This window comes from Saccopteryx leptura, chromosome 12, assembly GCF_036850995.1.
Source record: "Saccopteryx leptura isolate mSacLep1 chromosome 12, mSacLep1_pri_phased_curated, whole genome shotgun sequence".
In the NCBI taxonomy this organism is placed as follows: domain Eukaryota; kingdom Metazoa; phylum Chordata; class Mammalia; order Chiroptera; family Emballonuridae; genus Saccopteryx; species Saccopteryx leptura.
The window spans coordinates 4,653,617-4,679,635 of record NC_089514.1 but is presented as its reverse complement, the minus strand read 5'-3'; the positions used below and the strand labels follow the sequence as shown (position 1 = coordinate 4,679,635).

The window sequence follows — 26,019 nt, the reverse complement described above, 5'->3', positions numbered from 1 at the left end:
AGAGGGAGGTGGCCAGCAGCGTTGCCCCGAAGCAGGACGCAAAGGGAGGTCACTGCGGGTCACGGAGGTAGACACCCTGGGTGCAGCCTGCGTGCCCAGACGGAGGAGGGAGCGCTCTGGGCCACACGGGAGGGGATGCTGTCACCTCGACCCAAGGAGGATCTCTGAGTGCCGCCATCTGTTTGTGTCCCCGGAGTGGGGCCCTCGGAGGGAGCAGTTGGCGAGAATTTCACGACAGAGGCGCTTTGCTTTGGAGCCGTGACAATTTTGAGTTAGTGATACAACATAACACTATTAAAAAAAAGAGAGAGGGATCTATGCCAACTGTCTTTCAATGTTCCAAACAATCAGCTCTCCTAATTTATGTAGAAAGGGGGATGCTGAACATGTGTGATCACGCTATAATAAGCTGTAAATAATGTACGAAACGAGAAACGCCAGCACAGCGTTCGGAGAATTGGAAAACCGCAACGGCTCCCTGCCCAGTGCAATGGACCTCGGCACGGACACAGGCACATCAGCACCGTTCCTACACGGGGCCGAGTCCCTCTCTGCCCAGTGCATGGACCTTGGCACGGACACAGGCACATCAGCACCGTTCCTACACGGGGCCGAGTCCCTCTCTGCCCAGTGCATGGACCTCGGCACGGACACAGACACGTCAGCACCGTTCCTACACGGGGCCGAGTCCCTCTCTGCCCAGTGCATGGACCTCGGCACGGACACAGACATGTTAGCACCGTTCCGACACGGAGCTGAGTCCCTCTTCTTCCTGACAGTTCCCTTCTGTAAGCACCTGAGAGAAAATTTCCCAGCACAGCATTTTTTCAAAAGAAGCACGAGTTCTTTCATTTCCTTTAAAAAATGAAAAGGCCACAAGCTCACACCTCGACAGAGACCTCCTGGAAGGGTCCCTGTGCCTCTGACTTCCCTTCTCATTACGTGCTGGACTGGGTCTTCTCTTCCTTTTCTAACTGTGAGGTGTCAGGCTGCCCCCCCCCACCAGCTCCCTGGTTCTGAACCCCCATTTCCTAAGCACCACCCTCAACACTACCTGGGGAACCGGGATCAGCTCAGCAGTTCTATCGTCTGTCCCGAACTCACGTCCCGTCCAAGTCCACAGTGACTTGCTCTCAGACCCACACTCCGTCTCCTCTCCCTGGGGCACCCCCTCTGCAGCTGGTCAGTCTCCTCACTTCACCGACCAAAGATCAAGCCACAGACAAACCCCGTCTCTTCTCCGTGGCAGTGCTCACAGCCTGTCCGCTGTCCTCCTCTCCCTCCTGCCACGTACTCCCTGCATTTCAGTGTAGATTGGTCAGTCCCTTGTGCCCCAGGTCCCGCTGTTCAGGGCAACGTGCCACTGAAGTGGCTGCACCCGTGCCTCTCCTTTGGGAGGGGGGGTGCACCTGTAGGAAACTGGAGTTTCCGGGAAGGGGGTCCTCGTGCAGACCCGAGGTCTTTGCTTAAGCACGTAAGGTATTTCCTCTCACCAGATAGTAATCTTCTCACAGTTGCCCGTTTCGCTTTATGCATGAATCAGAGCCTATGCTTCAAAGGTAAATTGTAATGTCTGTGTTCTGGAATCCCTACCAGATGTCCCAGACCTCTAGGGAAGCAGTCCTCGTAAGTCTTGCCCGACACAGTATCAACAATACTATTGTCAGTTCATGCGAACCCAGGGATGTGTTCCAGGTATAGTGAAATCGAGACCGCCTAGGGGTCTAGCAACCAGACCAGACTAATCAGCTAATCTGCTTTCAAGAGACCGGAAAAGAAAAGGTCTGTGCCCTCTGCTTTACCGCCCACGTGCATAAAACACGACTCAGTGTCAAGCAGGTAACTCATCAGCCATACGGACTACACAACACAAGTTAAACCAAGAACCCAGACACCTATTGCGGGAACCCACACGCATTCAACGTTATCATGTTAGCCACCCCCCCCCCTCCCCGTAATTCTGCCTTTGTTTTCATTTTGTTCTGTTGCTGAAAGGTGTTCAAGTAAATCACACCCCTGGAAGCCTGCCATTAGCTTCTCTCTAAATCTTACACGACTCTAATAACATCGACCTCGTCAACACATCAGCAATAACTCCTCGGAATATGTGACTTCTTGAAGAACTTCTTGAAGAACCCAAGACCATACACACCGCCTATTGCTTCTGGTTATGTGAAAGTTTAGTTCCTGGTTTTGTTTTTTGGGGTTTTTTTTTGTTTTTTAAAAAGGTCCTCACCTTCAGAGAGCTAAGATCTGCTCATCAATTACCAGGCATCCGGTGTGACACTAGGAAGCACAGGTATTATCTCATTTAAACCCTCAGAGAACCCCAGGAGGAAAGGACTGTGATTATCCTCAATTAGCAGATACGTTAACAGCCATCAGAGAAAAATGAACTTGCCTGGCCCCATGTAGCTACCGAATGGCAAGGTCAGGATTCGAACTCAGGCCCTCGGATTCCAGAGCCTGGTCACGTACATACTACAGAGCGGTGCCTGTGCATGCTAAAGGGAGATACGGACTTGAGTATGCAGAGATGTTCAGATACACATCCCAGGTCAGGATGAGCGCATACTGAAACATGTCTGTGCCTTACCCATGACACGGCCTATGAGCCATGTTTTCCTTACGGGATAGAATTGAAATGACCTGCTCAAAAGAAAGGTAATGACAGGCCCTATAAAAGCTATACAGACATGAAGCATTTCAAGCAACACAAAGAGGCTAGCTGTAGGGTGGCAGAAAAATGCGCCCTGCCAGAACGCTGTGGCTAAGGTACCCGCAGAGGGTATATTTAATTAAATTGCTGGGAGAAGGCTCTTTGTGCTCCATCACCAGGACGAGACCTTCTCCCAGATGCACCGCCCTGCTGCTGGGTCCGCAAATAAAAGCCCACGCCAGCGGCTCGACCGCAGGAGCAGCCGCCGCGATGCTGAGCGCCGTCGGCGACACTTGGGTCCTATTACGTGTGTCCTCCGATAAGGATGACATACAGCCGTGGATTAGTGCCGAAACAAATTTATAATGTGAGTTAACGAAGCCTTAGACTACCCCGCTAGACCGAGTAATGAAAGTCATTAGGGAGGCAGTCAACCAGGGAACGGCGCCGGTTGCACTGGCCCGAGCCATTTACAGTCCGTTGTAGATTAATGGACGTGCATCGGCCCGGGAGAGGGGAGATTCAGCACAGGCACCCACAGCGGCTCACCCTACGGAAAGCGTATACACTGGGACTGTTTCCACCACCAGACAGGGCAACAGCCAGTTTTCAACACAAGCCAGAGGAGACATTGGCAGCATCGAATGCAGTTTCTCTTTATGGGAGAAACCCCAACATTCCCCACCCTACAGCTCCGTTCAGGCACACGCACACACTTCCGGTTCTCACTTGCTCCCCACCTGAATCTCAAGCCTGTTTCCTGACGCCTGAGAGACCACGATGTGGCAATGATGTCCCCACCCCGTCGGGTGCAGCCTCTGTCACGTTACTAGATCCTCCATGTCTGTTTGTAATAAGCTGAGGTCCTTCTCACTCTAGTTTCTTAAAACAACAACAACAAAAAACCCTTACCAGACCCCTTGCTATATACATGGGAGAGAAAAAAATTGGTTGAAGGAGAAAATGGTTTGATTTTGGGTGGTGGGAAAAGAATGCAATATAAACCTCATGTATCAGAGAAATGTACTCTTAAAACCTGCATGATCTTATTAACCATTTAAAGAGCTTAGAACAATGCCCGGCACATTTTAAGCATTATATAAGTATTTGTTGAATAGAATAGAATATAGAATTTAGAATAGGATTTAGAATAGAATATAGAATAGGATAGAATAGAATTTAGCATAGAATAGAATTTAGCATAGAATAGAGTTTAGTATAGAGTAGAATTTAGAATAGAATAGAATTTAGCATAGAATAGAGTTTAGTATAGAGTAGAATTTAGCATAGAATAGAATAAAACCTAGAGAAACAGGTCCCTGTCTGGTCCAGCTCTAACTTCTGGAAAGTATAAACTCTCTGATAGGTGCTCTCAAAGAACATTTTACTCATAAATTTGGCAAACTTTTTTTTTTATTTACTAATAAATTCTTTTTTTTTCAGTGAGAAGTCATATCAAGACTGTACAAAACTCAAGTCAGTGTAAGTGCGTCCTCCGCGGATGGCCGCCTCCCAGGGGTTGAGCTGTCGCACAAACATCTGAGGAGGGCCACTGGGAAAGACCCGCAGGGTGGATGCCCCTTCGCAAGATGGCATCCGAGGGAGCCCACATCCTCACCAACAGGTCCCGCAGGAGGGTCCCCAAGTGCCTCGGGGCCTCGCTGATTGGCCACCGCCAGGCAGGAACGGCTGAGATAAAATGAACGAGCTTTTGTAAATACGGCTCAGCTCCAGCAGCCAGCTGCTCTCAAGTTGTGGGAAACCGCACCCTGCCTGCGCGTCCGCTGAGCGAGCGAGGAGGAGCCATTCCCACACAGCGGCCCCTGGGGCAGTGGCCACCGCCAAGGAGGAGCCTAAGGGTGGGAGCCTGGGCACGCAGCAAGCGCCCAGGCTACGGCTCCGCCTCGAGCACATTTCCGTGCCTGGCCTGGAGGTCCGCTCAGCTAGAAACATCCATCACACACTCCCGAGAGCCCGAGGAGGAGAGTGGCTGGGCCTCCGGGCCGTGGAGAGGGCGCTCCGCTCTGCCTCTGGCCACTTCTGCATGCTCGGGCCGCTCACCTAACCTGTCTGTGCCCTGGCCTCCTCCACCGGGAAGATCAGGGCGGCAGCTCATCGTGGGGGCTCAGAACACTTACCCAGAATGCACCTCTGTGGCATGCCAATTATTTTGAGCTAAAGGCAACTGAGACCCTGTGGGCTCAGAAGAACCGCCCCCACCCACCCCAACCACGCACCCAGAAGAATCTGAATTAGGGGCCTTGCCCACAATTCGAGGTTATCAGAGATCATCTTTTGACCTTTCCCACAGGGCAGGGGAAATACTAGCTACGAACACTTGCTATCGTATCATCCTGCAATGACCCCCTGCAGCTCCAGGGCACCTGACCTCATCCTTAGCTCGGACGCCACGCCGTCCTCACGGTCCCTCTGTGTCTCTGAGCCTCACACATAGGGGGGGGGGGGTGTCCAGGAGCCACCCAGTTCAATGTGATTTTCTCTTGTTACAGTCTCACGTCGACTTGATTCTTCAACCAGCCAAAAGAAGCCGAGAGGAGGGAAGGGACAATCTTCCGTTTTCCCCACAACATGTAACACTTTCCAAAGAAGTCTGGCAGAGAGTTATTGCTCAGTAAAGGTTGGTTGTTTGCTTCCTGAAGGGTGTAAGCTTGGGGTGGGAGGGGGAGTCACAGGCAGTTCGCTGTCTGCTTTGTGCGAGGAGCAAACGTCCACCTTCCCGATCGGACCCCTGCAGGCTTTGCACATGCCGGCCCCTCCACCCAAGCCTGGACTAGGGGGCTTCTTGTGACCAACGGCCAGGGCAATGTCACCAAGATTTATACTGAGAGTGTACTTTAGTTTTTGTAAATTACAGCACTAACGATCTTATTTAACAACAGAACCACTCACTTCACTACACCATCTTTAGTCCACTGGCTCTCCTGGTTTGGACTGGCCCTTTGAACCCTGAGAAAGAAGGAAAGCCGGTGACCAGGCTTACGATAAACTACATGACAAGGGACCGAGGAAGGCGTGGGAGAGGAGAGCTACGGAGGGAGGTGACCTGAGAGACCCACCAACCAGCGGCAACATGAGGACCTCGCGGGGATCTTGTCAACGGCAAATAACTTGCGTGAAACTTGTAACGCCGTCTTCGCGAGTGAACAGGGAACCCCGCACTCTGAGGGGAGACGGCCACGTGGTGATGCTAAGGGAGTATTGATTTTCAGGTGGTAATTGTTTTCCAATTCCTTTTCAGAGACACATCATTGAAATAATTTACATGTGAAAATAATAGGGTGTCAGGGATTTGCCACCAAGTAATTTGGGGGCCAAAGAGGAAGACTGGAAAGGGACGTGGTGAGAACAGATGGGCCCTGAGCTGACAATGACAGAAGCCGGGGGTGGGAACACGTGACTTCATGACACCGTCCTACTTTTCCCTCATCTGCCTGAAATTTTCTAAGCTAGAAACTTGAGAAAAGAAACACACGGTGATTTTGAAAATACCCACACACCCCACCCTGCACCTGCTGCTGGGCCTCGAAGAAACACACAGCTGAGCCCCACAATCACACCCGTCCGCGGACACCACGCTGTCCTGAGAAGACGCACGTGTGTTACACACACGCGCTCGCCCGGGGTCGCGGGAGGAAGCAGGGCTCCTCCCCGGTTCTGAAATGAAGGGCAAGGCGGCAGCAGGAAGGGGCAAGACCAGGCTTCCGACCACGGGTTCCGTTTATTTCCTCGTCGAAGGTACTTGCTCCAGGAGGGACGCCGCCCGGTGCCCCGTGAGCCACCCAAGTCACCGACCAAGCTGCCGTGAGGCCTCAGCGAGTCAAGAAAATCTGCCTGAGACTATGTCAAACACCCATGAACATTTATTTCTCTTCTTGGGATATATAGCTATATATATATATGTTTTTTAGGCCATCAAGTGTATGCGACTATAGATTTGGGAGCTGAGCGCTATGGCCAAACTCAGAGAGCACAGCAGACGAGGGAGGGGGAGTTCGAGCTGGTGTTCTCCGGGGGCCCTTACATATCAGGGAGGGGGTCAGAGGAATTTGTGTGAGTGACCGAGGGGGAGGGGTGGGAGGCGGAGAGGTCAGAGGGAGGCAGGAAGAGCGCCCAGCTCCTAGCCTGGACTTGGAGACTCTATAGACACTATGTAGGGGTTCTTGCACCCAAAATAATGCAAGTATATTTCCTCCTTTCACCAAGTAAACAGGAATAAAACAAGGGGCCCTCTGTCGATTAAAAACCTAAAAGGACATTTTAGAAATTCTGCAAATGTGTTTGGAACATGAGTGCAAAAGGGGATTTGTATCTCTCAAAAATGTTGTGCCCTGGCCGGCTGGATAGCTCGGTTGGTTAGAGCATCATCCCAAAACACAGAGGTGGCCGGTTCGACCCCCGGGCACACCACATACAGAAATAGACGTTGCTATTATGTCTCTCTCTCTCCCTTCCTCTCTCTAAAATCAATACAGTGGTGCATTGAGATACGAACAGACCAACATACGAATTTTTTAAGATACGAGCTGCAACTCGTTCCATATTTACATTTGAGATCCAAGCGAAATTCCGAGATACGAGTCGTGATTCGGAAAGCTGCCGCTAGTTGGCACGCTGGCACACGGGTCCAGTATCGGCAGTTTGATATACGAGTTGACTGACTTACGAGCTCGGTTACAGAATGAATTAAATTCGTATCTCAAGGTACTACTTACTGCAACCAAAAAAATAATAATAATAAGAGGCCCTGGCCGGTTGGCTCAGTGGTAGAGCATCAGCCTGGCGTGCAGGAGTCCCAGTTCGATTCCCGGCCAGGGCACACAGGAGAGGCACCCATCTGCTTCTCCACCCCTCCCCTCTCCTTCCTCTCTGTCTCTCTCTTCCCCTCCCGCAGCCAAGGCTCCATTGGAGCAAAAAGATGGCCCGAGCGCTGGGGATGGCTCCTTGGCCTCTGCCCCAGGCACTAGAGTGGCTCTGGTCGCAACAGAGCGATGCCCCGGAGGGGAAGAGCATCGCCCCCTGGTGGGCGTGCTGGGTAGATCCTGGTTGGGCGCATGCGGGAGTCTGTCTGTCTGCCTCCCCGTTTCCAGCTTCAGATAAATAAATAAATAAATAAATAAATAAATAAATAAATAAATAAATAAATGGGGAAAAAAGGATTAGCTTCACAGGAATGAGCAAAAGAATGACCCTGTTTATCCCTGTTAGTTCCACGCGGTTTGTTCACTATGATGGAGACCACAGATCACCCCGACGCCGTTACCGGGCGCTTTACGAAACAACCAATAAACAAGCTCTCGAACACGCACTCCTGTAGGTGGGCAGGGTTATGCCCACATCGCCCACACTTCTGGAGCAAGTGCCAAGGTGTAGCCTGGATCTGCCCCTCGTGCCTCCACCGTCCCATGCCAGCAGCGCTGATTTGTGCCGGGGAAACACTTTCTAACTCATTCATTCATTCCCCCCTCAACAGCGTCGAACGTAGGTTTTGGAACTGTCTGACCACGGTTATTTCCACACCTCCTAAATTCTGTGCTCGCTGCCAAAAAAACACCACCTTTACATTCCATGGACACAGGCTACTCATCAAGAAAGAGAAAGTGCGCTTGCTAATAGGCAATGGTGAACATGTAAATTAATTCACCAGAGTGTCTGGCTCTGTAAATGCATTAAAAATAAACTTCACACATATTTCTTAGGGGAAAAAAAACTTTTTTTTTTTACCAGAAAATAAAAAACTCCAAGATCATGTTGTGTTTATAAAACAATATATGTGACTCAGTCGTCCTTAAAATTGTCAGCATTTATTTTCATAAGTATTTTTTTTAAGCATGGTATGTACGGTTGAGTCCATATGTGTGATTTGTATGATATGATTTAAATTTTAAACTGAAACTGAAAAATGTGTCATGTAAGAGATGGTCTGCATTGGGCTCAACTTTAGAAAACAAACGTACAAAAATGTTTAAGGCACACAAAAACTATTAAGTTTTTCCTAAATATTGAACGCTTGCCGTAAGAGAATGGCAACAGATAAGATTCAAAGCACTGAGAAAGAGGAACAAAAAAGGCTATATACATACAGAACAGGGGGAAATAATTGATCATTTCACAGCCCTAAAACTTGAATAGGAAGGTCTCCAAGCATTCTGACCATCTTTTGAGATCAGGCGACCCAGATGGGATAAGAATAACATAACTATTCACTGAACATTTGAAAACCACAACAGTGCTGACTTTGTTAAGCAAAGAGACTCTAGAGATATGTCTCCCCTGAATTATCGATACAAAATAACCCTCACAGACCTGAGGCCAATGGCCATTATTTTCACTTAACAATAATTATTACAGTTCTGCAGCCGCTTGGCGTTTTGCAAGAACCTCTGCCCATATCATCTCGTCTAACTTCCGGGGACACCTCCCCAGCGTGGGGAGCTTAGAAATCCCAGGGTTCTCCCGCTGAGAAAACTGAGGCGGACAGCCGTGGACCCGGTCACCTTAGGTCTAAAGCTTGCCCGCCACGCATGCCCACGACGGCCACACTGAGACCTCCCAGCCCCGCCTCTGCGTGCAGGTACCTGATGGGCCGGTTCTCCTTGCTGTCGAAGAGCGAGAAGACGACTTCGAGCTCCTCTCCCAGGTTGGAGCACATGAGGCTCTTCATCTGCACAAAGAGCTGGTGGCTGCTGGCCTGCACCGGGGTGTCCTTCTTCCGATGCCGATGCTCCATCTGAACGACAACCCCCCCGCCCCCAACAAAAAGAAGATCAGCAAGGACAGAAGAGCACCGGGCAGACGGGCGACCCGCGGGGTGATCGTGATGCCCCGTGGCGCACAGACGTTCCTCCACCTATGACCGTGCGGTTCCCTCCCCATTACTCAGCACCAGTGGAAATGTTTCTTTTGGCTTCTAAGGTAACAAACTATCAAGCTGGAAGACCATCAAGAACGCTTGCTTTTTTTTTTTTTTTTTGTATTTTTCTGAAGCTGGAAACGGGGAGAGACAGTCAGACAGACTCCCGCATGCGCCCGACCGGGATCCACCCGGCACGCCCACCAGGGGCGAGGCTCTGCCCACCAGGGGGCGATGCTCTGCCCCTCTGGGGCGTCGCTCTGTTGCGACCAGAGCCACTCTAGTGCCTGGGGCAGAGGCCAAGGAGCCATCTCCAGCGCCCGGGCCATCTTTGCTCCAATGGAGCCTTGGCTGCGGGAGGGGAAGAGAGAGACAGAGAGGAAGGGGAGGGGGAGGGGTGGAGAAGCAGATGGGCGCTTCTCCTATGTGCCCTGGCCGGGAATCGAACCCGGGACTTCTGCACGCCAGGCCGACGGTCTACCACTGAGCCAACCGGCCAGGGCAAGGACACTTGCTTTAAGAATTTGGTTTTTTCCCCTCGTTACTCTTCAAAGGATACTAACGGTCTCAGTAGATTCAAGCATGGAGTTCAAAGAATCTGACCGCTTCCTCACCAAATAAATCCCAGAGTGAACACAAATTATTAGTCATCTTTTTTAAAAAAAATCAGACTTATATCTGTCTGGTCATTTCAACGATGGTAACGAAACAATGCAGCTATGACTTCCCACTTCTCGTAAATTAAAAGTTCTTTTGAAGTATTATACAAAATGGCAAAATCATGGTAGATTTCTGAGGGAGGCAGGCAGTGGGAGACGATATTCAGTTATCAGAGCAAGAAAACCTGTCTAACGAGCCAGGGAGCTCTCGGACGTAGACCTGCGGAGCCAGTGAGGTGTCTAAAGGCAGGGGTAGCAGCTGTGTCTGTCTGTCATTCCTGTCCCCGAGGCCGCCAGCCTTGGCCACCCCTGGCAGGCACAGGGCCAGAGGCAGGAGGACATGGGGCTGACCGTTCGCTCAGCACACACCCGTGGAGGATCTATCACAGGGCCAGAGGCAGGAGGACATGGGGCTGACCGTTCGCTCAGCACACACCCGTGGAGGACCTAGCATGGGGCCGAGCACCAGGAGGACATGGGGCTGACCGTTCGCTCAGCACACACCTATGGAGGATCTATCACGGGGCCGAGCACCAGGAGGACATGGGGCTGACCGCTCAGCACACACCCGTGGAGGACCTAGCACGGGGCCGAGCACCAGGAGGACGTGGGGCTGACCGCTCAGCACACACCCGTGGGGGACCTAGCACGGGGCCGAGCACCAGGAGGACGTGGGGCTGACCGTTCGCTCAGCACACACCCGTGGAGGACCTGGCACGGGGCTGAGCACCAGGAGGACGTGGGGCTGACTGTTCGCTCAGCACACACCCGTGGGGGACCTAGCATGGGGCCGAGCACCAGGAGAGCAACGATGAGGAGACAGACCAGCCTACACCCTCATGGAGCTTACCGACCGGGGGAGCAGATGTCAACAACACTGTCACACCCCACCTGTAAACCTGCAGGTGTGAAGAGCGGAAGGGACAGACTAGATTATCCCTGTGGGGGTGGGGTGTCTCACCTGTGTCTGGGCAGTCACAGAAGGTGCCCTGGAAAAGTGACACTGTCACCCAGAGCTGAGTGTGCGCGGTCACGAGGACCCACCTGACGGTGCTTCTCCAACCCCCTGCATCAAAGGATCTGGCTGCTTCCCCCTGGCCCACTGCAGACCAGCATTTCCATAAAGTGCAATTAAAAAGTGTCACGGTAATCAATGTTGTAAACGCTTCTGACCATTAACTCACCATCTTTGTGCCTGGACCACATGCAAACGCTTGTGTCTAAGTAGAAGGACAGGAGCTGAGAAATTGGAGGATTGTTGCTTTCAGAACATAGACAGCAACCAAAGGGGCCATCTCTTTTGAATTACGTGACAATTAAAAAAATTTGTGGCCCTGGCTGGTTGGCTCAGCGGTGGAGCATCAGCCTGGCGTGCGAGGACCCGGGTTCGATTCCCAGCCAGGGCACATAGGAGAAGTGCCCATCTGCTTCTCCACCCCTCCCCCTCTCCTTCCTCTCTGTCTCTCTCTTCCCCTCCCGCAGCCGAGGCTCCATTGGAGCAAGGATGGCCCGGGCGCTGGGGATGGCTCCTTGGCCTCTGCCCCAGGCGCTGGAGTGGCTCTGGTCGCGGCAGAGCGACGCCCCAGAGGGGCAGAGCATCGTCCCCTGGTGGGCAGAGCTTCACCCCTGGTGGGCATGCCGGGTGGATCCCGGTCGGGCACATGCGGGAGTCTGTCTGTCTCTCCTCGTTTCCAGCTTCAGAAAAATACAAAAAAAAAAAAAAAATTGTAATTCATGGGTTTTAACTCCCTAGTAAAGGAGTTGTGTTCTCTACACGGGGTTGTGTTCTCAAAACCCCATTCCTACACCTTCTGAGGCTTTCAAGTAGAGTGCAGCCGCTACTGACTGGCTGGCCAACATCTGAAGGCAAAAAAAAAAAGTGACCCAAATTTACAGCTATAAATGCAACAGCATAAAATCACCAAAATGTTTCATACTTTTATCATTTAACTTGAACTATTCAATAAGTACATGGTTAGAAAATGCAATTAACCGAATGCATCTACCTATAAGAACTGTATACTCTACGGGTCTACCAGAGACTTCTCTGTCAAGGTTGATGGTAAGTACATTTTCTTCTAAAGGGACCTCAGCGTGGTGGATCGTGTTTGGCCGCAATTACTAGAAATACATTCTGACAGAAAAATATTCTAACTGTAGACAAAAAGCATAATTCTGTCCTCTTTTCTATGAAAGTTGCTCTATTTTGTGCTTTGAAAATTCTTTTTACCGGGGCAGGAATAGCATCATATAGTCATAACACTACATTTCTTTAACTCACAGAGAAGCTTTTTTTATTTTTTCCTCCTCCTAAAACAGCCAACTGATTTCCTGACTTAGTTGAAAGTTCAGGGTAACACAGCACAAACGACTATGGAAAAATAATTGACTCCTAAAGGCTAGGGCTGAGAAATCTATCAACAAACAAACAAACAAACAAAAAACCTTATGAAAAGAACGGACCTCTCAATAAGGTGTCTGGCCTTCAAACACAGCCCCGTTCCCAGATCAGCCATGACGGTCACTAAAAACGGAGTGATAAAATCAGCTCCGTTGTTCCCACAAAGAGCCCAGCGTTTCTAGATCGGGGCTCTTCAGCCTGGGCCGCACTTACAGTGGCCCAGAAGCTCTAAAAATAAAAATAAAAACTTCTGCCTGGGCCCTGGCCCAGAACAATTAAATGAGAATTTATAGGGGGCGGGGCTCCAGACAGGAGTACTTTGAAAAGCTCCCTGGTGATTCTAATGTGCACTCAGGTGAGTGTCATTGATTGAGATCACAGGCAGGGATGCAAATCACAGCTGCCTGAACGCGGACCGCTGTGTCTCGTGTGGGACGGCGCCTGGGAACCGCGGGTCTCTCTGCCCGACTGCACCCTCTGCGCCTGTGACAGGGGTCCTCACCAGGGCACACCCTCCACCCACCCCCCACCACCCACCCCCACCATTCTTCCAGGTCCGGGAAGGATTTTGACATAAGTAGGTTACGGTTCCTTGTTTCTCTCTTGGTAAGTCGCCAAGTTGGGGGGGAACGGCTAAAAATAGCTTTGTGAAAATATTGCTACAAGAGCAGAACTCAAAAGGCCCGCTCACACTTCCAAAGCTACGATTTGGGTGTGACAACAGATAGACAAAAATCCATCTCTGAAATCGCCTACAGTCTGCAAAGGCACCTACCTACCAGGGACTTGCAACGCGCTCACAGTTCAGCTAGGCTGATGATTAGGGAGATAAACGGATTCATTCCAAAGACTGAAGGGACACAACTGCTTAGTCCCGTGTTAACACATTCCTCACTAGGTGCATCTGCCCGTCCGGCCGGCTTTCTGGCCTCGGCACGGTTGACGGCGTGGGCTTCTCTGTTGTGAGGGGTGTCCTGGGCTTTGTAGGACGTCTGGCCGCTAGCTCTGGCCTCCACCCACCAGGTGCCAAAAGCATCTCTCCCCACCCCCGCCCCACACCGTTCCCAATAGCAACGGCCAAAAATGTTTCCAGACATTGCCCAATATCTGGGGGTGGCAGGGAGGATGGACATCCTCCGTCTGAGAACCACTGGCCCGCCCACTAAGGATCACAAAGCAAGCAGGTAGCGTGAGCTTATAAAACCAAGGAAGGGCCCTAAATATAATCACCAGGGAATCCAGCTACTCAGGTTTCCTTTACTCACAGAAATAAAACCTGGGATCTGGCCTTTGGCTGTAACCCAAACATTCCTGGAGGCCATATGCTAACACGGTGGGGGTTAGTTAGCCCTTCTTACTGGCCAGCTGAGCACAATCAGGTGAGAGAGGTCTGCTAACAGGGCTATCAAACGCCTGAAGCAAAACGTGTTCTTTCTTTTATGATGCAATATGGACTCTGTGAGATGCCAGCAGCTGTGTTTGTGTATGATGCAGAGAGGATGCAGTAAAAAAAAAAGGAAGTGGCAACATCCTCTGCTGGGATCCTTTAGCTCCATGCCACCATCCCTGATCCACACCTGACAATTAATCACCAAAACAAGGAACTGGCGGTGGGCCCACACCTCTCCCCAGTAAGACGGCGACAGTAACTAAAATTTTACCTCGGGGGAGTGAGCTTTGAAAGCCCTTCCCAACCACCGTCTCTGATTGAGGGTCTTTAAGGGGGCTTGGTGCGTATTGAGAGATGGCATACATTCTATACAAGTATTAAGAATACAAGGCAGGCTGGACCAGGTTTGAGGAGTCCAGATGCCGAGCAAAAAAACTGGAGGGTTCCCAGTTCAAGTCCTCACGGGACATCAGTCACGGGCGATGCCCGGACGGACGTCAGGAGGGAGTGTGTTAGGGTTGGCCACAGGCGTCAGCACCTCGGAAAGGACTGGGGGGCGGGCGGGATGCGGGGAAGGCCAGCAGCTGGAGACCAAGGGGACACTGCTAAGAGTCTGGACACAGTGACCGTGGGGTCAGTGCGGGGAGAGGGGCGACACGTTGGTGAGCCACGATCGGACACTGTTAGTCACAGCACTGCCCTGAAATGCACCAGATCAGTGATGCGTGGCTTGCAAGCATTTCACCAGACGAGACAAAGAAAGTATAAAGATTTGCCATTCTCCCCCTTGTTGGGGTGTGCTTCCTAGTCCTGGAAGCGGAGGCGGGGCCCAGGATGTCAGGCCGTCCTGAGACAGGCACACCGACTTCGTTCAGTGGTCAGGGCACGGTCACCTCAGCTCTCAGAGCTCTTTACTCCAAAGTACACCCGGAACATCCCGGCCGTACAAAATCCAGCACGCAGACAGGGCGCCATGGAAACCACAGGCCCAGGAGCGAGGCTGCAGGCCAGCGCCTCCCGCACCTACCAGCCGGTAGAGCTCGGTGATGCTGATGTCCTCCGGGTCCACCATGGCGTACTCCTTCCTGGGCACCAGGTCCAGGCCCAGCTGCCTGGAACACAAAGGGCAAAGGTTCGGGAGAACAGTCACCTTGAGGTTGAAAATGATTATTTTTCACTGCAGCACTTCAGAAGGGGCCGTGTCAGCCCCCGTGCTCTCCCCGCCCGTCTTTTTTACCCTGTGGGACTTGTTGCCCTGGTGGGTGGGGGTGGCCGGTTACCCTGTGGGACGTGCTGCCCTGGTGGGTGGGGGTGGCCGCTTACCCTGTGGGACTTCTTGCCCTGGTGGGTGGCGGTGGCCGGTTACCCTGTGGGACTTGCTGCCCTGGTGGGTGGGGGTGGCCGGTTACCCTGTGGGACTTCTTGCCCTGGTGGGTGGCGGTGGCCGGTTACCCTGTGGGACTTGTTGCCCTGGTGGGTGGGGGTGGCCGGTTACCCTGTGGGACTTGCTGCCCTGGTGGGTGGGGGTGGCCGGTTACCCTGTGGGACGTGCTGCCCTGGTGGGTGGGGGTGGCCGGTTACCCTGTGGGACGTGCTGCCCTGGTGGGCAGGGGTGGCCGGTTACCCTGTGGGACGTGCTGCCCTGGTGGGTGGGGGTGGCCGGTTACCCTGTGGGACGTGTTACCCTGTGGGACGTGCTGCCCTGGTGGGTGGGGGTGGCCGGTTACCCTGTGGGACGTGTTGCCCTGGTGGGCAGGGGTGGCCAACCTCAGGAGGCTGGACCCTGGGCCCGAGCTGAGAAGCAGAACGAGGGGAGGGGTGTGGGGGGCGAGGAGCTGGTGCTCTCGAGTGGGAGCCTTGGGCACCCACCCACAGATCCTGACCACAGAGGGCCCTCCACGCTGGCCTGGGGGCACATCAGAGCCAGACCTGATGTCGTTCTAGAAACCGGAGCTGCAGAGAGGGGAGCGTGGCCTTCAGGAGCTAACCTGGCTCCGAAATGCCCAGCGAGGTTCAGAGCTGACTCGTTCAAACGGGGATCCCCGGTACTGTGTGCGCGGCCACCACGCATTCACCGCCAGCTCCGGCGTCAGACGCTGGGACAAGCTCAGGACGGGCAGGGGAAGGACCCGGGGCTGGGCAGGCGGGCCCGGGCTGGAGGGCCGGTCCAGACTCTCGGGTCTGGTTGCCTTGTGGCTGGCGGATGGGTATTCTAGGGCAGACTCCAGCCTCCGAAGGGTCAAGTCTGATAACCGACTTGTGATGTCTTATCAAAGACAGAGGGAAAAGAGGGCCACCCTGCCCGTGTCCCTCGGTTACCTGGTCTCCTCTCCAGAACACCCACGCTGCGCACCTGCTACCAATCCTGTATAATCTTACCCATCCCCTGACCCACCCGTGCCCACCCCCAGGCTTCCTGAGGCCGCTGCCGTGCCCTGTGGGTCAAGGCCAGAGTGCCGTCTCTCCCCACCCCACCCCCCAGGCTTCCCGAGGCCGCTGCCGTGCCCTGTGGGTCAAGGCCAGAGTGCCGTCTCTCCCCAGCCCACCGTTTCCCGGGCTAATCCTCTGAGCACCACGCGTTCCGTGTCCCTTCCACGTCAGACTAACACGGGGGCCTTCCGGCGCTCCCCAATACACAGCCGCCGCTTCCTTACTTTTGAGGGTTGTTTGTTTTTAATCCTGAAAACCTCATTCGAGGCGTCGTAGGTTGTTGGGCAGATAAAATATATTATGCTCACTTTGTTAAAGATGGCGCTGCCCACGTGAGGCCGTCGCCCAGGTGATATTAATGTGGGTTGGGGATCCTTGTAGCCTGGGGCTTGGTTTGAGGATTAAGCCTTTCCCACCCTTTTTGATGTGGGGTGGTACAATCCAATCATGCCTCAGAGAAGTGACTTTGTATTAGAGACTTCCCTATTTTGTATATTGGATTAGAGGTTGTGAAGCTACAATATAAAGTGGGGGCAGAACGGGAGCTTGCGCTTTTGGTTCCTGAGATTATCATTAGAGGAGAGAGCAGAAAGGAGAGCAGAGAAAGGCCACGTGGAGGAGGCCAGGAGAAGCAGCCAAGATGGTGGAGTGTTGAGTGAGAAGCTAGTTTGTGCAGTTTGTGCAGGGAGAAGGAAGGAGATGGGAAACAGAGGGGAATAAGTCTGGTGAGCTAGAAACCTTTGATTCTAGGAAACTCGGATAAGTCAGTGGCTTTGTGAGCACTGAATGTGAGTGGGTTTTGGAGCCCAGTGTATATTTTTACTTGCCCGCCGGGTGCAAGCTAGAATTAAAGCTAATGGCCCACCAGTTCTTGGCTCCGTTGTTTCTTTACCGACTGTCCGAATCCAGTGCGAATCTGCATGGGCCAGGCTGCTGTGATGGTGGCCTTGGCCACTGGCTTTATATAGGTGGGATTTATTAATTCAGCGCCCACGTTGGCCAGGCACTGCCCCAGCCAGCCCGAGGACTGTTCGTCCCTAAGAGGACGAGGAGACTGGCCTTCACGGCAGCAGCCATCGTTCAGACACCAAACTAGTTTCTAAATGGCCTTCATGGACGGTTCTGTTTGAGAAACTCAGGCCTCACTTCTTTTCAAAGCGCCCTGGCCTCCCGCTGACTGCCGGGACTGTGTCCTCCCTGAGGCTGGACGTGGAAGCCCTGGCCTCAGGGCCACTGTCTCTGGAAAGAGAGGCTCTAGGAGGGAGTAAGGTCATGAGGGTGGGGCCCTCATCCAATAGGACCGGTCTCATCAGGAGAAAGGGACACCAGGGACTTCTCTCTCTCTCCCTGAGGGAGCTCGGAGGAAAAGCCCTGTGAGGACGGTGAGGTGGTCCCGTGCAAGCCCACAGGACAGCCCTCAGCACAAGCCAGATCTGCTGGCACCCTGACCACGGGCTGCTAGTCCCAGACCTGGAGAGATCAATGTCTCCTGTCTAAGCCCCCCGGACTGTGGCTGAGCGTCACGACAGCCCAGACAGACCAGGACCACCCCCCACGGAACCCGATAGGGTCCATTCTCCATTCCCCACCCCTCCGCAGAGGAACCACGGGGCCACACCAGGAGGTATCACCCAGCACGGGGTCACTATCGCCATGGAAAAACATCTAGCGGAGGAGACAGGACATAACCACACATGAGTCATGGCCTCTGCCTTACCCCGACCTCCGTCAAAAGAGAAGCAGCCCAACTCCATTGTCTGCTGAGGAAAATGGGGGGGGGGGCCGCCAGCTCAGTCTGCTCACCTGACCCTCCCCCCCAGCGCCACACCTGACCGGTGCACAGGTAAGCAAGCACCTGACCTAAGGACAACCCACCCACGGAGGACTGGCCAGCCGCTGACAAGCAGCTGAGATAAAACGTTCAGTTTAAACAGGAATGACAGATTGGCTCTCAGGTGGCTTCTCTGAGCGTTTGAATCAGGAAACTCAAGCTGCAGCAGCAAAGCTACCTGCCGGGCAGCTGACACACGTCACCGTGGAGGCAGCGGGTGGGGACAACCCCGCAGCAGGGGTTCTGGGGCAGGTGTGGCCTCCAGAACCTTCCGGCAAGTCTTTCTCCTGACTGTTCCGCCCTTGCCTTCCTGGAATCCGGGCTGTGGGAAGAGCGTGTATCTGTCTCTATCTTGTTCATTCCTACGTATCTCCTGAGGGCAACCGCCCACTGTCTGCGGTTTCCAGGCTCACCGACCGGGATCAGAGCAGGGCTTTGAAAACAACCAGAAGAAATGAGGCAGACAGGAAGGGGGCAGGTAGAAGGGGGAGCTCACACACAGGATTCGGGAGGCCCACGGGGGAGGGGGGAAAGACGGTCAAGTTTGGATCAACTCAGTCACTAACTGCTCTGGGGAGTCAGGGAGAAGGAAGAATTCTCCCTCCCCCCATTTATATGCAATAAAGCCCCAGGACAGCAGAGGACTCTGGGGACATAGGCAGGTACCACTCTCTAGTCCTGTCTGAGGTTCCCAGGACAGAGGACGCCTATCAGCCAGCCCCCACGGGGCACAGATGGATTAACAGCAGCTCCTCGCAAGCTTCCCACACCCAGGGGTCTTCTCACCGGGTTGATACACAACTTGAGACTGAACAAGTTCTTAACTCAGGATCGTCCACAGGTCCGTGTGCTGACAGATCCTTTGTAGGGCAATTAGATCTCACTGAATATGCAAGAAGATTACCCACATGTGCATTACTGTTGGGCAGGTAAAATGTATTATGCTCACTTTGTTAAGATGGCGCTGCCCACGTGGAGGCCGTCGCCCAGGTGATATTAATGTGTGTTGGGGGCAGGCTGTGGGCAGGCAGGATCGTTGTAGCCTGGGGCTTGGTTTTAGGAATAAGCCTTTCCCACCCTTTTTGATGTGGGGTGGTACAATCCCATCATGCCCCAGATAAGTGACTTTGTATTAGAGACTTCCCTATTTTGTATATTGGATTAAAGGTTTTGAATCTACACTATAAAATGGGGGCAGAACGAGAGCTTGCTCTCTTGGTTCCTGAGATTAGCATGAGAGCAGAGCAGAGAGCAGAGAAAGGCCACGTGGAGGAGGCCAGGAGAGGCAGCCAAGATGGTGGAGTGCTGAGTGAGAGGCCAGTTGTGCAGAGTTTGTATCTGGGATAAGGAAGGAGATGGGGAACTGAGGGGGATAAGTCTGGTGAGCTAGAAACCTTTGATTCTAGGAAACTCGGATAAGTCAGTGGCTTTGTGAGCACTGAATGTGAGTGGGTTTTGGAGCCCAGTGTGTGTTTTTTGCTTGCCTGCCGGGTGCAAGCTAGGATTAAAGACTATGGCCCATCAGTTTTTGGCTCCGTTGTTTCTTTACCGACTGTCTGAATCCAATGCGAACCTGCATGGGCTGGGCTGCTGTGATAGTGGCAGCCGTGGCCACTGGCTTTGCAGTTACTCTGAGCTCTCTGCAGTAAGGAAACTAATCTGTACCTGAAGGAATCAGACAAGTGCCCCCTCTGTGTGCTGTCAGCCCGTTTTCAATAAATGGTCAAAGAAATTCGGAGAAGACCACATGGGAGCTCAGGAGCTTCAAGAGCTTGGAGGGTGACCTCCATAAACTCTATTGCTCACAGTCAAGCACCCGTGTTTTCCCAACTGTCCGTACGCCAGCCGCACACACTGCCCCGAGCGCACGCTGGAGCCCGCGTGAGTCCGCACCGCGTCACGATGCGGTCAGAGCGGGGTCTCCCCTTCCCCTCCTGCCGTCATCGCTGCCTTTCCTGACGCCGAGGAAGTATCTGCCTGCCCTCTCTATTTCTCAGCTATTGTTGATAAGTTAACTTCCTCCCAACTTTCTTCCTATTGACAGACTGGCCTCTTTCATGAGGACCCACAGAGTGACTAAGAGCCAGCATAACTGGGTGAAAACTCCAAAGTTTTACAAAAAAAAAGAAGCACACAAGAAACAGAGCCGCGCAGGTCACGTGGACACAGCCTTTAGACCTACCCAGGGTCCCACAGCACTGGGGGGGGGAGGGAACACCAGAGGGCCGGCACCTTTCCCTCCCCCAGAGATGCCACCCTGCAGCAAAGGGGCCCTGGGACCTCACCTAGCTCAACCTACTCCCCCCCCCCCCCAGGGGAACGCACTGAGGTCACCAAGGGCTCAGGAATGTGCCTCACATCCTAAAAGGGCGAGTTCCTAGGTAATCACATTGTCCCCAACCCACCCCTGTACCCGTCCCCGGGGTCCCCTTCCCTGCCCTCCCAGGAGGTCCAGGAGACCAGGGAAGGAGGACAGTCCTGAGACAGTGTCTGACGTAAGCTTAGCCCTGGACAAGGCCCAGCCCCGTCCGACAGGCTGAGTCTCAACCACCCTTCCCCACCCCCCACGGGAACAGCCATCCCTCGTACAGGATCAGCCTCGATCAGAGAGCTCTGCGTGATCAGATTGACCGTTTCACGCGGCTCTTACTTTAGTCCCGTCACGGTTTTATTGAAAAGTAAATCTTGGCCCAGAGCCACTTTTTATCAAGTCCGACAAGCGGCTCCCCAAAGAGGCGCATCTGCACGCACAGGATGCGTCCCGGGTGTCAGGGAAGAAAGGCCCCGCCCGTGGGACGAAGAGCAGGAGCTGTTAACTCCAGCGCCTCCTGACGGATTGCACTGGCGACCTGTGACCACGGGAGGGAAGAGGTGTGTGTTCGAAGGACATACCCGCGCCAGCCCGAAGGCCCGCCTGAAAACAGGACCTCGTTAGCAGAAGCGACACCTGATGTGTCCGTGAACACGTCACGTTCTGTGAGCAAGGGGCACCCCCAGGCCACCCAGGGCACGAGCCAGCAAACAGCACCCCGTGCCCACACCAGTCCTGCCCCAGGGGAGGCGGTTCGGGGCCCCATCAAGGACAATTGGAACTAGCCCCCCGGAAGGGGACAGCTGGGGACGCCCCACAAAGCGCCCGCCCTCCGGAGAGGAGAGAACGCCCCCGCGGATCGGCGTGGCCCCGCCCTGCGCGCGCAGCCCGGAGACGCCCCCCGCGGGGTCCCGCACTCACTCGTTGCCCCAGTCGAGGCGGGCGGTGATGTGGCGCTTCACGTCCTTCATCCGGTCGTGGGTCAGGTGGCCCACCAGCACCTGCCGCCGCAGGTCCAGGATCTCGTTCATGATGTGCCACAGCCGGTGGAAGAGGTCGCCTTCGTTTCTCTAGGAAATAGGCAGACGAGCAGGCTCGGTCGTGGCCCCGAGTGGTGGGGTGCCCAGAGAGGGAAGGGAGGGGTACCTCCTCCGTGCTCGCCTCTGTGGGGACACGTTCTTCCCGAAGGAACTCTCCCCTCGTGTCCGCAGACACCCTCGCTGCTCTGTCCGCTGTCACTTTGTGTGATGACACCGCTTCCCTCCCCAGGAATCCAACGTCACGTCTGAGCCAGCCCAGGACGGACACTGCATCTGTGTCCCCACCGTGCTTCCGACCTGGAGCACACCTGAGCACACCTGGAACCCGGTCTCGGGGCTGGACTTCCTCTGCCCCCCTTTCCACCCCAAATCCTCCTTTCTTCAGCTCCATCCACATTCTACTGCCCTGCAAAGCTCTGCCTCCATCAGGAAGTCCTCCCTGACCACTCTTGCTCACATTCATTTCTCCTTTGTTGAAACCAGGGCTGCATGCAATGACAGCCAAGTCCATGAAAACGTTCTTTCCCAATTACATCTTGCTTGTTGGTTTTAATGCTTTATTGTATTGTTTCCCATCAGGAATTGGGCACACAGAGGGTTTTCCTAAATTCTCTCACTCGTGGAGTTTTATTACAGGGCCAGTATCTGGACCTTTAAAAAAAATGGTGTTTTCTGTCTTACTCGTTAAACATTCATGCACATTCAAGATATTCTCCTATGAAATTCTCAAGCCAGGAGGCTTAGAGAAAAGATGAGCTAAACCAGTGTTTTTCAACCACCCATCTGAGGACAGGTGCCAGTGGTTAACTCTTTCATGGACCGGCACGAAATTTCTGGTGGACCAGCACCTGTCTTAAAGTTGAAAAACACTTGAGTTACGCTCATGGCTTCTAATCCAGGTTTTGTCACTTAACTCGTTTTCTAAGCTTTGAGTGTGGGTATTGTCATCTGTAAAACAGTGTTATCTTCCTGTGAGGCTGTTGTATGGATTTGAGATGACACTGCTAACAACAGCAGCATAAACAGCGAGTGACAGAGGGCCCAACTACCTTAAACTGCATCCTGAATTTTTCACTTACTGGCTGGAAAAGCCGTCACAATTTATTAAACTCTTCATGTTTACTTTCCCCTCTGTAGAATGGGTATCAGAGGATCTACCTGACTCATAAGACTACTGTGAGGATTAATAAATTGATACATGGAAACGCTGAGAACAATGGTTGGCCCAGAAGATCACAGAATATCAGCTGTTACTAATATTGTTATTGTCCTGGGCTTCTTCCAGAGTATGCAGCTGGACAAAAGCAAACATTGTGTCTTTACGGAAACATACGGATACATTCTTACCAGAGACACTTAGGGCAAAGCCTTTAGACGTAGCCACCCTTCATCTTTTATTTTCTGCGAACACGACCAGGGTGCTAGAGGGATGTGGTGTGTTGAGATCATCCTTTACCTCAAGCCCTCAACAAGCAGCCAGAAACACTGAGTTCCATGCGGTGGGTGGGACGCTCAGTCTGAATATATTTTTTTTAGTTTGAAAAGCAGTGACGGGTCTTCCACTGTAGCCACACTCGGTGGCTTGAAGCACGTTTGTGTACTGTGCAGGCAGGTGAGACAGACGTGCCCCTGAGCGTGAACACTGTCCCTGAGCCATCCCGGCCCCCGAGACAGGAACAATCTCGCTCTCAGCTCCTGAGGCACCTGTCAGAGCACGGTTGTTGTCTGTGACTTCTCCCGCTTTCCCCAGGTCACCGCCTCCCTCACCAAGTCCACCAGGGCCTGGCAATGCACCACGCCCGGCCCGCCCGGGTTCGCGTCTGCGTTCTCTGCTTGGCTGCAGCCCGACCCCCAGGGCGGCGTCTGCCCCGCGTGGACAAGCCACTGGAGAACATGCGGACGGAGACCCTGAGTTGTAAGGGGGAGTTTTGTGGCTCTTGAGAGGCGAGTTCTATTTAGCTCATAGAAAAGATTAAGCAGGAAAGAGCAAAAAAAACAAACAAAAAAAACTTGATAAAGTTCCTGGTCAGTAGAAAATGTCCACTCGAGTCAAGGGAATTATGTAAGGAAAATATGAAAGAAGTCAAATCTCAGGCAGCAAAGGAGAGAGCCAGCTAGCTCCATCTTGAACTGACTGCCACAGCGTGACTGTCACCTGCCCTGCTCTGGGGGATGGCGTTCTGCATCTGCCTGGTAGAATGGGCTTGAGTTTCTCATGATGCCACCCTGGTGCTCAGGGGTAAGAAAACGCACAGACCAGGGGGTGAAAAACCGCATTCCTGCCTTGACAGCTCGTCATCACGTAATGCTTCTTTCACTACGGGATGTTAAAAATTGGACCGTCATGAAGACAATTCAGAAATATGACAAATGCTTCTGGTTTACTGCCCAATGGAAATGTAAAAAATAAAGGTAGGGTATAATAGTAAACCCCTGAAATAAAACACTATCTGAACATTTCCTGCCGTATATCAGAACCATTGTGAGAATTTCAGTGTTTTAGAAAACGGGGAAGCCTTTGTTTGCTTAGAATGACACTGGCGTTGGTTCTGGACCAGCAGCCAGAGCCGGGTTTGGACTCAGACTCCCCCGCTGCACATGGGACCCTGGACAGACTGTCCCTGGTACGAGCTGCGCATGAGGAGCCCCTGGCAGGGCCCCAGGAAGAACAATGGACAACTCTCTGCTGAAGGCCTGCACCCGTCCCTCAGAAAAGCGCGGCTGCTCTGCTTCTGCTAACTTGCTGTACGTGTATCGCTGATAGTTTACGTCTTGCCTTAAAGGACATTCCTTCAGCCTTCGCCAACATTGTGAAGTAGAGCGACCAGCCTTTCTCCGGCGTGTACCGCGAACCTTATGTTAAATGTTTTCCCTACCGAGAAGATCTCGCAGAGTGCTTATGACTGACCAGACAATTGCCCTCATCCAACACCTTCCGGTGGGGAAGCCAGGCGCCTTCAAACTGTTCAACGTCAGCGTGGACAGGACCCCGGCTCATTCAAGCGTGGTGGCCTTGAACCAAGTGGCTCGCCACAAAACAAGCACCCAAGAGGTTCGACCGAGCCAAGTCAGCCCTGAGACTCCAGGTTAAAAATCTTGTCTGTCCAGGGTTGGCTTTTTATTTGTTCTAATATAACTGACTACCATTCCCGGGGTCCGGGGGAACTTTAAAGTGATTCTGTTTCCACAGCTCAGCATTACTGAGTGGTGAAGTTATTACTCCCAGAGCTCACAGCACACGGACTGTCCAAGCCAACCTAGCGTGTCCCCGAGAGAGACGCTGAAACCTCAAAAGGGAGGTAAAAATAGCTGGACAAGGCAGAGTGAAGGGGACATCCAACTCTGCTCCCCACAGAGAAAGGGGCAGTGCCAGGGAAAGTGTCGGCACTCCAGGTCAGCGAATGCCTGACACTCTCAAGGTCGTTATTTTATCATCTCACGCTGCGTACGGAGGAGGCAGGAATCTGACCGTGTCAGACAGTTTCGTTTTCCACACTGCTGACATCCACAACGCTTTCTAAAGCCATTGTTGGATCGTACATTCTTTCCAACAGCATTATATATATATATATATCTCAGAAGGATGCTGGCGTTTCTTCTAAAGCCCCCGGCATGGAGCCCTCGGGGTGAGTTACCCCGAGTTTCTCCTCACTGGGGTCCGGCAGAGTGGAGACACCAGAGTCTGATCTCAGACCGCCTTTCGGACTTTACGACTGAGCTCATGCCACCAGGGCCCGGCCAGCTTAGTCCAAAGTCAAATGGGTTTTTCTCGGGGACTTTTTAAGACTTTCTTGCCTCTGTAAACCATCCGACTGTATTTCAGATGGAACGAGCGATAAAAACTGTCATTCTGTGCTCATGTCCCTCAGGAATATGGATGGACTCCTAGGCAGGCTTCACAGATCATTTTGTCAGGATAAGAACACCTCAGGATGTGTTTTGGGCTCATCTCCACAAAGGATTAAGCTATTCTATGCATTTCTTTGGGGGGAAATGATGAAAGAAAGAAAGAGGAAAGGAAAGGAAAGGAAAGGAAAGGAAAGGAAAGGAAAGGAAAGGAAAGGAAAGGAAAGGAAAGGAGGAAGGAAAGAAGGAAGGAAGGAAGGAAGGAAGGAAGGAAGGAAGGAGAGAGAAAGAAAGAAAAGAAAGAAAGAAAGAAAGGAAAGGAAAGGAAAGGAAAGGAAAGGAAAGGAGGAAGCAAGGAAGGAAGGAAGGAAGGAAGAGGAGGGGAGAGGAGAGGAGGGGAGGGGAGGGGAGGGGAGAAAGGGAGGGAGGAAGGAAAGGAAGGAAAAAAAGGAAGGGAAGGAAGGGAGGGAGGAAGGGAGGGAGGGAGGGAGGGAGGAAGGGAGGAAGGAAGGAAGGAAGGAAGGAAGGAAGGAAGGAAGGAAGGAAGGAAGGAAGGAAGGAAGGAAGGAAGGAAGGAAGGA

At 52.9% G+C, this 26,019-nt stretch overlaps 1 protein-coding gene across 4 annotated transcripts in view; it reads right to left on the bottom strand.

The window, feature by feature from the left end:
* DOCK4 (dedicator of cytokinesis 4) overlaps positions 1-26,019 on the bottom strand; it is a 353,243-nt gene that overhangs the window by 175,061 nt on the left and 152,163 nt on the right. For all 4 annotated transcript variants that reach the window (XM_066354464.1, XM_066354467.1, XM_066354466.1 and 1 more), the window contains exons 6-8: positions 21,474-21,622; positions 15,008-15,092; positions 9,256-9,407 (exon numbers count right to left, since the gene is read on the bottom strand). In XM_066354464.1, the coding sequence (XP_066210561.1) occupies positions 9,256-9,407; positions 15,008-15,092; positions 21,474-21,622 (386 nt within the window). The remainder of the gene's footprint in view (positions 1-9,255; positions 9,408-15,007; positions 15,093-21,473; positions 21,623-26,019) is intronic.